General features: G+C 45.7%; 1 protein-coding gene across 1 annotated transcript; it reads left to right on the top strand.

The window, feature by feature from the left end:
• Positions 1-799: 799 nt before the first annotated feature.
• LOC133923963 (uncharacterized) lies at positions 800-16,346 on the top strand. Its single transcript, XM_062369292.1, has 7 exons — positions 800-1,197; positions 1,278-1,326; positions 1,404-1,455; positions 2,772-2,923; positions 2,997-3,110; positions 14,960-15,112; positions 15,742-16,346. The coding sequence occupies exons 1-6, from the start codon at positions 887-889 to the stop codon at positions 15,110-15,112; spliced, it is 831 nt and encodes a 276-aa protein (XP_062225276.1). The 5' UTR covers positions 800-886; the 3' UTR covers positions 15,742-16,346.
• The last annotated feature ends 973 nt before the right edge of the window (positions 16,347-17,319 follow it).

The following is a 17,319-nucleotide window of genomic DNA, read 5'->3' on the forward strand; positions in this document are numbered from 1 at the left end:
AGCTTGTGTTTTGCTTAGATTATTTTATTTTAGACAGTTTCGTCGTATATCCGTTTGTATAACCCCAAACTCGAGTACTTTATTGGCAATCAGCAATATTCAGATTACATCTACCAGTTCTTGCTTTGTGTTATCGATTCGCTTGAAAAAAAACCTTCTTGACTTGGTCAATTGCGTCTTAGCACAGTTGATAATCATAGAGTAATGGTGTAATAGTTGCGAGCATTTTCTATCTATTCTGGTCGTAGTCTTTGGATCATCAACGTTAAAACTCCACCAAATTAACTTATTATATTAACTTTGGAAGATCAGGCAAACCCACATCACCTCCTATACAAGCTGGAAATTTGGCTCTATATTGCATCCAAACAAAAAAAGCGAGTGACATTTGAATCCAATTCCTACCAATTCGAATTCAAATGAAAAATTAAAATAAATTCATTTCTTTCAATTATAGGGAGCCAAAGGAGGCCTTAAATGAGTTTGAACTGAAATTAAATATGACTAAGAGCACATTCGGTTGGCATATTCTTGACTAGGATGGCTAGCCCTAGTTTTGCCATATTTTTATTTTAAAAAAATGGCTATCTAACTTTTAGGCAAAATTAGGCAAAAAACTTTAGTCGACAAGTTGACCAATAAACTAAGGAGTTAGACATATTAAGATATAAAAGCAACCAAACACTAACTATTAAAATTGTAGTTACGTTAAACGTGTCAATTATAGGTTGCGATCAAACATATCCTAAATTTCTCCAAATTTCTGGCGTTATTTGTAGCAACAGACACAAACCCTCAGCAGAGGTGTTAAACCCTATCCGTTGGATGTAGCACCACAACTCGAGCACCTGTAACACCACAACTCGAGCACCTGTAACCGCACGCCATGACGCATGCCGCCGCCGCCGCCGCCGGCGGCGTGTCGCTGCGTCGCTCGTTCCTCCTCTCCCTCAAGCCGACCCGCTTCCTGTCCTCCTTCCCGGCCCCCTCGCCTGGCCTCAGCCACCCGCGCGCCCTCCGCCCGGCCGGTCCCTTGCGCTCCGATGCCGAAGAGGCCGACGACGCGGACGCTGCAGACGGCGCCGCCGTGACCTTCGAGAAGAGCCGTAACGAGCTGAAGCGGGAGGCGCGCCGCGCCGTGCAGTGGGGCATGGAACTCGCCAAGTTCTCCCCTCCCCAGATCAAGCGCATCCTCAGGTGCGCACCCAGCCCCCGCGATCCGCTTCGTGGCAGGATTTTTGTGGCAAGACGCCTACTGGGTGATCCTTGTTTTGCAGGGCCGCGTCGCTGGAGCGTGAGGTGTTCGACGCTCTCATGCTCGTGAAGGTACATCTGTTGTTTAGGTAACGAGCTTGTGGCGGATCACGAAATTGTGACGTTCATATATGCATCTTGGTTTGCAGAGATTTGGGCCCGATGTGCGGGAAGGAAGGAGGAGGCAGTTCAATTATATCGGTCTGACTATTTCCCTGATGCTATCTTTACAACCATCCATTTTCTTGCAGTCCATTGTTGTGTTATTATTCAAATGGATGGCAGATTTTATGGATTCCGTCAACTTGCAATTTCTGTAACGTCTTGGTAGTGTGGTTCTTTCCGTTCATTTAAATTTAAATTGCATTAAGGTTGCAACCTATGGCCATTGGTCAACTCCGTGATATGGCTGCAGCTCACTGCTTCGTTCCCTGAATTTGCTTCACAATTCAACTTCTTCTATGTACTGCTCGATTCTGTATTGAACTGTTGATTGTATTTCATGTTGGTTCCTTGAAATCAGTAGCTGCTCTGCAAGCTCATATTTTGATTACCATGTCCAAGTGAACAGGCAGCAAAGAGTGCAGCCAGAACTCCATCCGAATACATAACTGCATGGAAGAACTACATTAAACCCTTCATTTGATTTCTTTACGAAACTATGTTAGTTGACTTAAAAGAGAAGCAAAGCATGCAACCTTATTTCTAGATTGGCAGAAGTCATAGCAGTAGGTTTGCGTCAAATTTGTAAATTTAGTCTGATGTGATAATTTCAGGTATTGTTCAGTCAGGGTCTAATATATATATTGGGTATGGTAGCACATATACATATTTTCATAAATATGATGGATGCTACACATGTGGCCCACTTCACATTCAGGTTCATTTTGCAATACAATGCCGGAACCGAAATCAACCATTTATTTGGTCTGGTTTTCCAGTTCTACCCATTATATTATTGTTCTTAGTTAAGAAATTATAGTTTGTAGAAATAATACTTTGCATCCAACAATGCACATGCCATTAGCAATCCTTATCTTCTGTGACATGTTTTGTGCTAATGTTTGTGAGCATTGTTGACACAATACTGCTATATTCAGACAAATGCAGCAACGTGCAAGAAGGATTAACAAAAGTTTGAACTTGTCAGTTTAGATTATTGCATGGTGTTGTGGATTTACAGTGTATGGCTTTTTTTCAAGCTGTTTGAGTAAGGGATTTAGATGTGCATTATGGTGAGTAGTGTCCTCAAGTGTTAAGCAAAAAATTATCATTTGGTCGAGATCTGTATGACCTTAAGTTTTCAAGTTTGTTGATCTTTATATGGTTTTTGTATTTATAATTCTAAACTTGTGATGTATGAATGTAATTTACCTAGTATGTGTTGATCCATGGACAAAAAAATTTGCAAAAAAAACAAGCCTTTAAAAAGGGAAAACCAGTAAATAATGATCAAGCTATATCTTTTCATATATTAGCTATTTATTATATGTTAATATGTGATCAATTTTGACCAGGAAGCCTTCTGCGCAGTGCACAACCTGAATTGATGGATACTCTAATACAGGCTTCCAAGGATGGAGATAATAGCAAGTTACATGCCTTATTGAGTGAAGACACATTGTTGGTGGAAGAGGAGGAAGTGGAGGACCCACCTGATGAAGAAGAGGTAGCCTATATGGTTAATATTACTAGATTTTGTACCTAACAAATACTGAACTAACCATTCAGAATTTCTATAGGACGATGAAAAGTATATGGAAATTGCAGAGAGATGGTTTGAGGGACTCCTTTGCAAAGACATTTCAGTTAGTAATGAAGTTTATTCGGTCCATAATGTTGAATTTGATCGTCAGGTATTCTCTGCGCTTAAATTTGAAAGTTTATTTGGCAATTTGACCAGAAAGTTCGTTCATTGATTAACTCGACACGGAAGAGATTAATAATGGACAATTATATAAGATAATAAGGACATGTATATCATAGCGTAGAACTCTTCTATAAGCAATTTAAAAAGTTTTCTAGGCTACAATTTAATTGGTGTAGTGCCCTTCTTACTTTCTTGTAAGCTCTTGAAAAGCTTTGCTGGAAAGTAATAGGTTGGAGCCCGAGGCCATGGAAGCAATAGCTTAATAGTAAAGTCCACTGCAACTAAAATTATAAAACCTTTTCTGAACATGTTTCCTAGTTGTTCCTAGCACCACATTTCTATGCCGCTTACTGGTCCATACTTTCTGCTCTACTGAGGCAAGCAATAATTGCATTGTTTTCTTGAGACCTCAAAGAGTGAGGGTTCAGGTACGGGTAGCCTGTTTCGCATTTCTCACACGAATTGTGTTCAATGCTTCAGGCCCTCTGTTATATTGGTCTTCATCCTTTCATGCAAAGACCTGCCAAACTGTTATGGAAACCATGCGTAACATAAGTGAAAGAAGGAAGAAATTGGGATGGATGATTCTTTACATTGATGCTCTAGGCATATATATAATGTACAGGACATACAAATTTTTGTAGGTAATTACACCTAATTACAGCAGAATTAATCTAGCTAATAAATGGCACAATTAATGACATAATCAATCAATATGCCATAAACAGCCATGATAGCATATTAGCATGATGGTAGAAGTATCCTGCCATCTCACGTCATAATGGTCATATCACGAGGATATATTCCAACCCCCCCCCCGGCGCAGTGTCAACCGGGAGTGGAGCGGACGTTGAGACTGGACTGAAAGTCGGTGAAGATTGCTATAGGCATTCCCTTGGTGAATATATCCGCATATTGTAGGGAGGTTGAATGTGAAGATCACGAACGTCGCCGAGAGCAACACGCTCACAAACGAAGTGTAGATCTATCTCCACATGTTTGGTGCGTTGGTGTTGCACTGGATTTGTGGAGATATATGGCGTTGATGTAGCCGTAATAGACAATGGTGGCCTTCTTGAGAGGTTGATGGACTTCGGCGAGAAATTGTCGTATCCACATGCCTCGGCAACAACATTGGCCACTCCGCGGTACTTTACTTCTGCGCTGGAGCGAGCACCGTGTGCTATCATTTGGAGGACTATGAGATGAGGTTGTCGCCGAGGAAGGCACAAAATTCGGAGGTGGAGCAATGTGTGTTTGGGCAGCTAGTCTAGTTGGTGTTAGAGTAGACAATGAGGTCAATGGTTGAGCCACGTGATAGTTGAAGTCCAAATCCCAATGTGCCTTTGATGTACCTCAAGATTCTTTTGATGAGGGAGAAATGTTGTTCCCGAGGATCATGCATATGGAGGCATACCTGTTGCACCACATGAGTGATGTCAGAGTGAGTGAGGGTGAGATATTGTAAGGCACTAGCAAGGTTCCGACAAAGTGTGGGATTAGACACTGGATCGCTGACTGTAGATGACAACTTGGAGCGGACCTCAATGGGGGTGGCCCATGGATTGCATTGAGTCATCTTGGCGTGCTCCAGGATCAACGCAGCATACTTCTATTGAGAGAGGAAGATGCCACAGGGTGAGCGATGAGCAGTGATGTCGAGGAAGTAGTGAAGGGTGCCCAAATCGGTCATTGAGAATTCTTGCTGAAGAGATGCAATCACTCGGTGAAGAGCCGATGTGGAGGTTGTGAGGATGATGTCTTCGACCTACAATAGTAGGTAGGCGACCTCAGAGCCATTGTTGTAGATGGAGAGGGATGTGTCGCAATTGGAGTTGTGGAAGCCAATGGTGAGGATTAAGGCTTGGAAGCGACTGTACCAAGCGTGTGGCTCCTGTTTGAGCTCGTAGAGCGACTTGTTGAGGCCACACACATGGTTCGGGTGCATGGAGTCGATGAAGCTGGATGACTGCTGCTAGTACACGATCTTAGTGAGGGTGCCATGCAAGAATTCATTCTTGACGTCCAGTTGGTTGACAGGCTAATCATTGCAGATGTCAAGGGAGAGTACTATTCGAATGGTGGATAGCTTGACGAGGGGGCTGAATGTCTCGTCATAGTTGAGGCCATGTTGCTGTGAGAAGCCTCGCAGAACCCATCGCGCCTTGTAACGAGCCAAGGAGCCGTCGGAGTTGAGTTTGTGGAGGTAGACTCATTTGCAGGTGACAATGTTCGCGTTCGGAGGAGGGGGAACAAGATCCTAAGCCCGATTGGTGGTGAGAGCATTGAATTCTTCCACCATAGCCGCGTGCCAATGTGGATCAGCGAGGGCACCTCGGTAGGTCTTCAGCAGGGGAGAGATGGTGCTAGTTGTCAAAGCCTAGAGGATGAGGTAGTCCCTGGGCACTCATATGTTGTACTTGTTGTGGGTTTGCATCGGGTGCTCATTCACCGTTGGGGTTATGCGTTGCATCGGAAATGGAAGGGGGCCCAAGGGTGCGATGTTGTTGGTGATGGATGTCGAAGTTGTTGTGGGAATTGAGTTGGAAGCCGTAGTTACAAGCCAGAGCGGAGGGACCAGGTTGCGTTCGACGCGAGTAGACTTGGGTGATGAGGCGCACAAGGAAGCCAGCGGCTCTTACTCCTTCACGTGCCTCGTGGTTGCTGTTGGCCGCACCACCTTCATAAAGGGCACCGGATCCGGCTGCTGCAGAGGCGGGCGCGTGTCCTTCGGTCACTGCAGATCCGGTGCCGTTGATGAAGGTGGTGCGGCCAGCAGCGACCACGAGGCACCCTCCTTGCCGGAGGGGTGGGCACCGGAAGCTGGGCGATGGATTCGTTCATGCATGGCGAGGAGGGTGTCTGGTGCGACGTGTGTAGGCGCACGCTTGGCAAGGAGGGTGCGAGCAGCTCAATTGGATGCGCGTTCTTGGATGGGTTGCAATTGGATGCGCGTTCTTGGATGGGTTGCAATTGGATGCGCGTCTGGTGAAGCGTTGAGGGGTCTTGTCGGTGTTGCTGGTGCTGTGACAGGAGGTGCCATGCCGACAGGAAACAGCTGTGGGGTTGCAACAGAGTTGCTAGGGACAACGTTGCCTTTCGTGTTGTCAAGGAACTAGTATGAGGATCCCTACATAGACAAACTTGTGGCATAGGGGAATCAAGTTTCATCAAAAACATGCCTGGAGACAATGATGTGGTTTTGAGGATAGTTTGAGGCAATGGTAACCTTTGTGATTTGTGGGATAACAAAGAAATATGCAGTTAGTGGAACACGGTGCAAGTTTGTGGGTGGCTGTGGATGAGAGGTTGGGATAGCAACGACAGCCAAAAACACGGATGTGAGAGTAGTTTGGTTGGGTGCCAAATAGGGACTCGTATGGGGTTTTATTGTGGAGTACTTTGGTGGGAATTTGGTTGAGGATATGTGTGGCAGTGCGTAGTGCTTCTGCCCCAAATGATAGGGGAAGGCTGGCCTGGAAGAGCAGTCAGCTCTACCTTGTCATTTTGTTGCGAGGTGTGTGTGTGTGTGTGTGTGAGGGGGGGGGGGGGGCAGGAGAAGCGGAAGTGGGTGCTGCGGGCGAGGAAGAAATTGTGGGTGGCCGTGTCGTCGAATACCCTACTTTTGCCACATTGTATGAAAGAGATGGATGTTTGGAAGTGGGTGTGGATGTAGGCTTGAAAGTTTTGTAGAGCCTGTAAGGTGGTGGATTTGAGTGAGGGGGAAAGTCCACAAGTAGCGCGTGTTGTCATCCAAGCATACAAGGTAATACTTAATGCCAGAGATGCTAGTTATAGGAGACGTCCACAAATCATAGTGAATTATTTCAAATGACCATGTTGTCTGAGACAGGGATAAAAAGGGAGATGAACATGTTTCCCTAACTGACACGCATGACAAGTGGCGGTGTCAGGTTTATGATAGGAGATGGCACGCAAAGAAGCTAAGCTAGACAAAGTTGGGCGACCAGGGTGACTGAGGCGGCGATGCCATATGGTGGTAGTGTTGGGCGGCGGGGAGATGAAGGCGCGTAGTGAAGAGGGCAGTCGTAGTAGGTACAGGTCGCCAGAGCTATTGTAGTGAAGAATCTTGTGCTTGGTTCGGAGATCCTTGATAGAAAAACCAAAAGGGTCAAATTCCACGAAGCATAGATTGTCAGTGGTAAATTTGCGAACGGAAACTAAATTTGTAATGAGTTTGAGTGAGTTTGAGCGAGGTTAGGACGTGTTGTAGACACAGTGGGCGAGGTTGGGTGGTGAGAGTTTTGATGCCGGTGCCGGTGATGGGTAGACGAGTGGGGATATGTGAGACAAGTTACCAGAATTTGTGGTGAGGTGGGATGCAGCCCCAGAGTCCATGTACCAAGTGTTGTCGGATGGCTGCATGGACATCGCGTTCCGAGCCTGGATCAATGATGCCTGATCCCAAGATGCAAGGGATGGTGGCGTGTTGTGGAAAGCGACATGAGTGACGAAAGGCCGAGGAGTAGGGCCAAGGATGCCTGGACTGCCTGTTGGCCAGACTTGGAACTGTCTAGTCCATGGGTTGAATGAGAGTGTAAGAGGAGATAGGTTGGCGGATGTTAGCGAGGGCATCTGCGAAGGTCTTCAATCGCTAGGAGTAGGCAAGGATCAACATATCGACTTGCGCTTGATTGCACGCGAGGATCAACATGTCGCCTCCAGGGAGAGAGCATGCGAGGCCTTGTTGTCGAGAAGCAGGCCTTTGATGCTGCTCCAGATGGCACGAGCGGAGGCGTCGTGAGTGAGGGCGATGGAGAGGATCTCCAAGATCGAGGCGTAGAGGAGCGAGCGCGCCGCATAATCAGTGGCCTGCCACATAGGGTCGGCACCTTCGGATGCTGGTGTGCCATTAATGTGCTTGGAGGCACTGAACTTGCCGAGAAGGCATGTGAACAGCTCACGCCATGGGCTGAAATTTGGAGGGTACATCTTGAAGGAGAAAGGGATGTGCGAACGCACATTGATTGTGGATAATGTGAAAGCTGGGTTGACAAAGGTAGTGGCTGCAGCCGCAGCTGCTGCAGCATCTTCTCTGTTGTCGCCCATGGCAGAAGGGAGGGGTGGAAGGATCGGTTTAGGCAGATACCATGAAAGAAGGAAGGAATTGGAATGGATGATTCGTTCAAAATAATGTTCAGGATGTACAGAATTTGGTAGGTAATTACACCTAATTACAGCAGAATTAATCTAGCCAATAAATGGCACAATTAATGGCAGAATCAATATGCCATAAACAACCATGATAGCCATATCAGCATGATGGCAGAAATATCCTGCCATAGCTCCATAATGGCCATATCAGGAGGATATATTCCAACAATTAGGAATCAACATAGGATTAGATTCCTACTATCACAAGGAGGTTGTCTTCTAGTATTTGGCAAGTTATCTAGTTGATTAGCATTAGGCAAGTCTTCTAGTAATTGGAAAGTATTAGGAAGGTTTGCCAAAAAGACTATAAAGGCAGACCAGCGTCATACCAATCAATCAATCAATCAGTTAGATCAGAGCCTCACTTTGATGGGACAAGCCTGACGACTTGAGGATGATCTGCCCTTGGCATCGATTAGAGCTTCTTGTTGCACAGACGAAGCCAGGCGACTCGAGGGTGTTACCTGGACATGGACATAGTGTTGGAATCCGACTCAGATTCGGGTGTCCGATTTGGCAAAAAAAATTTGACACGCGAAATACAACTCGGAATCCGACACGGTGTCGGAATCCGATTCTGACTCGAATTTGGGATGTCCTATTTGGCAAAAAAATTTGGACACAGGTGTCTAGGTAACACTGCAATCTGCCTTATCCTCTGCGTACCATATTACAAACATTGATAGGTGAAATGCAACTGAAATATTACCAAACTAAATTAGCTATCCAAGATGTCTGAAATAAAAAAAAGTGATTTGAACTTTAGATTGGAGACTTAATTGTTTATTGCTTGCTTTAAGGAAGTATAATATAACCTTTATAGGGAGGACCCATCTTAACCGGCAAACATCTCAACCAACTAAGACTCTGATGCTTAATACTTCAGTCAGCAAACTATTCAATCTCTGAAGGACTGGACTTGTACTAATATTTGCTGATTATGAAGTTTGCTGTTATGTGTGAGCTGTCCTGGAACCTGGAATCCTCTTTTGGTACTGTTGTCCCCAATGGGGTTCCACAATAATAGGCCATTTTAAGTTTGCTTGGTTGCCTGACTAGTTATTTTTTCCTTATTAGCAGTAGGCTAGTAATTCACTACAGTGCCACCAAAATTTCAAACCTTGACAAGCAGTTGAGAAACTGGTGTTTACCTGCTGTTTTATGACTGTTCTTATCCTTGACCATAGTTGTCATGGCGGAGAATGGTGTCTCGCCACAAGGACACCACGGTTTTTAGGTGTTGTGGCGGGCGAAGGAGAGGGGTACTTGTATAATCGAGGCCGACTTCGTCTGGTGTTCGCCTCTCGTCTGGATAGCCGTTTGCCACCTGTGATCGGCGCAGATCTGGTGGGAGCAGACGGTGCCGGGAGGGAGCAGGCGGCGCGAGCGGTGCGTGGGAGGTTGGAAGCGGAGGGGCTAGGGTAAATAGAAGAGTGTGTGGGCTGGCTTACATGGGCTAAGTTAGTGGGGTGGACTGGTTTACATGGGCTAAATTTGTGTATTTTTTTTCTTTTTTTCCTTTCCTTTTTATATATACTTTGAGACATAATGTGTATTAGGAAAAAAATATTGAAATGTGTGTATTCGCTACACCGACACGTGTATGGTGTCGCCACGCCGATGTGTGTATGGTGTCATCATGCCACGCGCCATAGGCACTGTAAAGTTATGAAGGTAGTGGGTCGTCGCACCTCGCCACGCCGTCGTAACAACTATGTCCTTGACCTCACATATCAGTTCCTCATCAGTAGTATTTTTGTTGATCTCTCGAGTCTAGAAATTATGCTTATCATAGATTTTTTTACTATTATTGATACCATCAGGGTCTGCATTGATTGCATTATTGTAATGAGTAAAATCTGGCCTAAAGTTGGTAAATGTAAGTTTAATTTTTTTTTTCAGTTGATGTTGGCAATCATATGAGTAGACCTTTGTTCTTTTATAAATTCTATGTTATTGACCATTAATTTTTCTACGTATGATTTTTTAAAAAATGGATACATATGATTATTCAAATAGCTATCAATAACAACAAAACCTTTTTAATCCCAATCAAGTTGGGGCCGGCTAGAGATGATGAAACCTAACAAGAGCTGAGAATTTGAATTTGATTCCCATGTGCCAAGATGCATCATGCCAGATTGTCAGAACTTATACCCAAGAAACAATAAATCTTTTGCTGCTCCCCTTTGAATTTGCGGCATGAACAAGTATCCTATATGGGAACATGTAGTGGTGGTTGTTTATTAGAGTGAGGAGAGGAGGGGGATGACAACCATGGAGTTCGCTGACGGCTATGGTGGGCAGCGGCTAGGGTTTGGGCGTAGGGAGGTGGTGGCGTGAGAGAGAAGGTGAGGGTCGGCCAGGCGTCAGGCGCCTAGACGGTAAGAAGGGTTTTCCTTCTAATTCTTGCTTATCTCTTTATTGATGATTTGCCTCTTTTTATATAGAGGCTAACTTGGCCCCTAAGTAATTTATTACTATTTGGAAAGTTCTGGGAAACCTTAATCTACTTAACGGCCAAGAAACGTTGTGGATCCGGCCGCTACTACAGTACACGCGAGTGGGCTTTTGGGCCGGTCGCTCGTATTGAGCCATGGGCTAGATCTTGACCCATGACATCTCTCCCTCCATTCACTTGCGGCTCGTCTTCAAACTGCTAATTGGGGAAAGCTCCGCATGCTGCAAGGTGAGGGCTATGGTTGAAGCCCGAGGAAGCCCCATGTTAAAGAAAGAGTTCTGCTCCCATGCAGCTCCTTGGCATGACGAGGCAGGGCAGGAGATGGTTGATGAAGAACTTTCATTCGTCTTGTGATGATGATGACGTCGGTGGCCTAGAGTTGAAGGAGTATGTAGATGATTGCATCGCCATTGATGTAGGTGAAGGAGGTAGACTCGACGATGAGTGAGATGAAGACACGGATCATGACGACGTCATGTTTTGTGCTGGAGATGTCATTGAAATCCATGTACATCGTTGTTGTGCCTATTGTTGAATTCCTGCAAGACAGAGTTAATGTGTACCTTGTGGATGTTGATATTTGCCATGCACTGTAAGTCCATCAAATGCTAGGGGGAATTGGAGATCATACATGCAACACACGATCCTCCTGGTTCCCATGGAAACGAGGCAAGCAGGTAGGCGATGAGGATCATCCCATGAGTGGTGAAGGTCCTGAAAATGAAGGATGGTGTGTTGTTGACCATCTAGATGATTGAGGCCTGGAATTGTATGTTGTACCCCTTATGAAGGCGATCGTCATGGTCACCTGACATGTCACACAATGTGGGGTTGTTGTCGTTGGAGTTGCCGTTGACGAAGGTAAAGCCCATGCAATTCTGGTCTCCTGCTGCATCATGGTTGCTAATGGGGACGCCAGCTAACTTATCGGCTGTAGATGTGACAAACAGTCCTGTCGTGATATCGAGGCGTTGGTGACACCACTTGGATTTGTCCCTTGAAGATCCGCTACGCGCTCCTCCTGAGCACTATCATCGATCGTGACAAGGCCTCCTTCCCTGGGCACAACATCGAGGGCAGTAGGTGCAGCGTTGGAGCCTATTGTGAGGAAGCCGCTGATGGAGGATGTCACCTGGATGTTGATGGCTGGCATTGAGTGGGGTGTGTGGCCTTGTCGAGCGTGGAGAGTCGGTGTAGAACGCCCAAAGATTAAGTTGTCGAAAACAGGATGGGCGCGGTCATTGATCTTGGTCGACTATAGTAGAAGAGGACAATCGATCGACCCAACACGAAGGCCATATGTTGTCCTAGCCAAGGGAAAAGCACACCTGGAGGACACCCGGTGTTGTTGGGGTGGTGCTTGGTTGCTCCGCTATTGTTGAGGTATAAGCGGCGGTGTCGTGGAACATGGAGATAGTTGCAACCTTGGAGCCTTCTCTCACCATCGAAGGCAAGGTAGTCGGGGAGGGGTACCACGCGTAGCCGTTGTAGAAGGATGCGAATGGTGACGTACAGGATGGCAAACCTAAGGGTGTAGAGGACTCGTTGAGGGAGATGAGCGACGAGCGGAGGCGAGTGGTTGCTGTCGAGGAGGTGTAGGTGACGGCTCGAGAATTGACCTAGCCACTTGGTTGGAGGTTGGATCAAGCGGCAAATCCGCGTCACTGGGTACAGAAGCTGTCGTTGGATCAATGTTAGTATTGGGTCGTTTGGTGCTGAGCTCGAAGGTTTCCCACCGAATGACTTGCAGATCGGTGGTGGTCTAGTGGCATCAAATGCCCTGGGGCCTCCTGCCCTGAGCGTGAACTCCAGATCGTGTGGGTGGCGAACGAGAGTTCTCTATTGTTGAAGTGTCAGAAGCCTTGGTCCTAATGAAGGCATTGGAGACCGCCGCATCATTCGGTCCACTAGGATCAATCAGCCGTGCAATGGTTTGTTTGCCGGTGTATGCAGGAATGCGGTAGGCGGCAGGTGACAACGAAGTAATCCTCTCAACTTGAAGTGGATGTTGGAGTAGCGATGCCTGGCTTGGTGTTGACAAAGTCATGGTTGGTGGAGGAACTAGTAGCTCCCATCGTCATAACATTGTAGACTGTTGCGGCTGGACCTTGGAACACCATGCCATGGAGCGGGGCGTCATTGGCCTTGCCTGCAACAATATCACGACCTGCTGCTACTAGTGGTGCTGTGCAGTGTGGATCATCATTGATGAGGTCGACCTACCACGATGAAGAAAAGGTGTTTGCAATCATGACTGTCGCTAAACTTATCATCGCACCGAGGGCAAAGGTTGAGATACCACCTCTCCGTAATCTCCTTTCTAGTGAGGCGTTTGATCGGCAGCAGTCTTGTGGGGTCAGCATTTGGAGATACCCTAGGGCCTCCTGCCCTAGGCGTGATCTCCAAGTCGGCTGTAGGTGGCAAACTAGAGTCCATGGTTGCTGAAGTGCCATAAGCCTCGGTGAGGGACGTCGTGACCGTGGACACCATAAAATCCTGTGTAGCGGCTGTGTGTTCCTCCTGAACGCTAGGGCTTGCCATAATAATAGGTTTTTCGTTGTGCGTGATTTGACCATCCGCAGAGAAAATTTTGGGTCATGGGAGAGCAGATGGTACAATGGAACCTGCAGAAAGGAAGTATCTGGTCACATCTTCCACAGAATCTGGAGAAGCAAATGAGATGACATCGTGCATGTTAGAGAAAATGTCGTGGATGACAACGTTGATGTCGGTGGAGGAGTCGTCATCGGGCACACCTAGGGAGACATTGGTAGCACCGCCTGACGTCGAGATAGGGTGGAAGACCGGCGTAGAGGGAACGCTGATGTTCGACGTGTGGGCGATGTTGCAAGAGTGTTCATCTGCCGGTGATCGTCGAGAAGCTTTGTTCATGACCTCCGATGAAGCTGCTAATGACACGACGATGGCATCTGGTAGGACTACGGTTGTCGGCGGTGAAGCAACATGCTGCAGATTATCCTTGTCTGTATAGGCATTTGAGGCTTGCGGTCGTCGTGGTAGGGGGCACGGAATCTCAAGCGTCTCCTTTGAATTTCGTGAAGTGGCGAAGATGGTGAACAACTCATCTACACATTATCGGCATTCACGGTGAAATTCCTCAAGTTGCCTCCAAATATCCGTCCGTGAGGGTGCAGGATCGGATCCGAGTGGAGCATGAAGATTGGAGGAAATCGGAGCGCCATGGCTACTGGTCACGTGATGAACAGTACCGCATGCATTGTTCATGTGAGGACCAAGCCTGCTGTTGTCGTTGTCGAGGTCGATGCAGTCCATCCTGATCGCATCTACATATGTAGATCTTGAGTTGACTGCTAAATCGATCCCTTCGACAAAATACATGACCTCAGTGTGGTCTCTGATACTTGATGTAGTGGTGTTTGTTTATTGGAGGGAGAAGAGGAGGGTGGTGACTATGGAGTTCGCTGTCAGCTATGGTGGGCGGTGGCTAGGGTTTGGGCGCAGGGGGTGGCGGCGTGAGAGAGAGAAACGACGGTCGGCCAGGTGCCATGCGCCTGGACGGTAAGAAGGGTTTTTCTTTTAATTCTTGTTTATTTCTTTATTGATGATTTGCCTCTTTTTATAGAGAGGTTAACTTGGCCACTAAATTATCTATTACAATTTGAAATGTTCTGAAAACCCTAATCTATTTAACGGTCAAGGAATGTCGTGGACCCAGCCGCAGCTACAGTACCCGCGGTACTGTTCACACGCTTGAACTGTATCCACGAGTGGGCTTTTGGGCCGCCCGGTCTTAGGCCATGGGCTGGATCTTGACCCATGATAGAAGCATTGCATGTATACAGTAATAGTGTTCACATTGCAGCCTAAAACACATCATGAACCTCATTAAAGCAATATAACCTTGCTGGTTGGATGTTTCTTTGTGCTGTGGAAAGTGAGACCATAATACCATAGTCTTGCGTTCTTGAACCTTCTTATTGACTGTGCTTATAGTTTGTAAAAGCTGAACATTTCTAGTGCTAAGCCCAATGCATCCAACAGTTAAGGCTGGTGTTTACGTCAACTTCTAGAACTTTCACAGGAATACCAGTTTAAGCATCTGGGATGCGCCTGCACCACAGGAACTGTGGAAACTTATTACGGTTCAGTATTTGGGGTTAAAACAACTAATTCAACTGTTTTGGGCCCCCCTAGTTGCTCTAATGTTTTGCCAACAGGAACTGCGGAAACTTGTGAGGAGAGTCCACATGGTCCAAGCAAGCACGCAAAATAAAGACAGTTTGGAAGAATCTAACATGAAGGTTTCCAGGGCAAAGAAATCACTTCTGAGGTTTCTTCGCTCCCTTGCAAAGGAGGCATATGTTGAATAGGTGAGCCACTTGTCACCCTTGATAGCTTCTTGTATGTGTATGTAAATTGTAAAAATTACCGCTATATCGTTCCAAAAGTACTACTTCGGAAAAATACCACCTTAAATGTCTGCCAATAGCCAAGCAACCTTGCAAATTTCTGCCATTAACTTGTGTACTTATCTCGTTTTCATCTTTACACATGTCGTTGGTGTGCAAGACATCCACAATGTAAGGATGTATATATGCATCCACGTCCTGTAAGCAAGATATAATCTTCCCTACCTTACATTTTTTTTTTTGAAATCTATTCCAACCTCTGTTTAAATTGTTGAGCCAGAACCTGTTGCTTATTGGTTTGCTCTCCGGTTCAGTTTCAATAACTATGCTGCATGTTTTTTTATATAAATGAAGTTTTAAAGGTCCCTGCTACTTTAATCAAGCAGTAGTGAAGTGCATTCCTGTGTGGTTTACTAAAACGATAGTACAGGACCTAGTGTCATAAGCACTGCTATAGTTTTAAATCAAACCCCACGAATATGTTAGCAAATCATGTTAAAATGCCATGTGTTCAAAGCCTAAAAACCAGCCCGACCTTTCTACCAAGTGTATTAACATAGTTACAAAACTAATACATATTTGTTATTTAGGTGAAACCTACTGATACTTGGAAGGATCGACAGCGAGACAAGTTTCTATCTTTTTATCCCCATTCATCAGTGCAGCACGTGTGTGGGTAAATGGTATCCACACCAAGACTGCATAGCCAGCGAGAAATTGGATTCTTGGCCCAAATTGAGAAAGACCGATTCTGGTATATGAGCCAAACTACCATGGATGGAGTTCTCAGCTCATTCAGTTCAAGGATATGTCAACTTACTAGGGAAATCATGTTCTTCAGTGTTACTTATCTCATAGATATCTGCTATTTCCGTGTAAGAATAAATTATCCACACTGCATTATTTGAGGACAAAGTGAGCCCTTTGTCAAGTCAAATAATAAGCTTTGTCCTAGTGACCAGGGATTGTTTCTGAAATCGAGTGGCTTCATCTGTGCTGGCAATCTGTTTTTGCTGCATCTTTGGTCCAATGACTACATCTCAATACCCACAGGTTACAAATTTGCAATATCTTAATCTCGAAACAATTTTGGTTGATGATGTAAAGTTTATTCTTATCACCTTGGCTTGTCTTTAGAAAGATGCTGATGTAATGTAGCCATATAATTTAACGATGCTCTAGCATTTTTTTTAAATGGCACTGAAGCTTCTATTTTCGTAGTCATTTTGGAGGCAGGATGCAGCTAAGTAACAAGTTGGCTGTTATGATCAGTCTGCAACGATAGTCATAGATATGAAGCACTCAAACCAAGCACCAGACATAATACCCGTAAAGTTCAATTTTCATTCTTTTGCTTGGTTTCTAGAGTTTTCATTCTTTTGCTAGGACAAAAAGAAATTAAACATATATATACACATAAAAAAAAACAGGTTGAGGAAACCAACTAGGCCGGCTCATGGGCTGGCCTAGGCCTAGCCTCGCAATCACCCCTAACCCTAGACGGTCCCCTCTCTCCCACGCCTCCTCTTCCTTCAAACTGAGCACCTTGCCCTCTCATGTTCTCTCTCCCATGATGCCCTTGCCCTAGAACTCTCCCTGTAGCACCAAATCATAAAGAGAAGTAGAAAAGTGTGTTAAGGAAGAGAAGATGAACAAGGAGGTGTAGCACCAAATCATAAAGAGAAGTAGAAAAGCGTGTTGAGGAAGAGAAGATGAACAAGGAGGAGGTGGAGGGTTGGAGAAAGGAGTCCCCCCTCCCCAACTTGTCTACCCTAGGTGGGGAATCAAGGTGAGATGTTGACACTATGCTAGAACAACATATTAGTGACGGGTGATAACCATCATTAGTGACGGTTACCGCACCCGTCACTCTTATTACGTTACTAATGATAAAACATTAGTGATGGATTGAGACCCGTCATTAATAACAGTCACTAGTGATGGGTCATAATTGAGATCCGTCACTAAAACGCGTCTCCTATAGCCTAAGAAGGCCTGTAGCCTGTCACTGTGATTGTCATTAGTGACGGGTGTATGATACAACCTTCACTAATAATCGATCCCCAGTGACGGGTAGCTTTCCAACCCGTCTCTGGTACTCGGTAATTAGTGACGGGTTCTAACCATAACTCGTCACTGGTGACTGATTCATTAGTGACGGGTAAATT

This window comes from Phragmites australis, chromosome 7 (genome assembly GCF_958298935.1).
Source record: "Phragmites australis chromosome 7, lpPhrAust1.1, whole genome shotgun sequence".
Lineage (NCBI taxonomy): Eukaryota > Viridiplantae > Streptophyta > Magnoliopsida > Poales > Poaceae > Phragmites > Phragmites australis.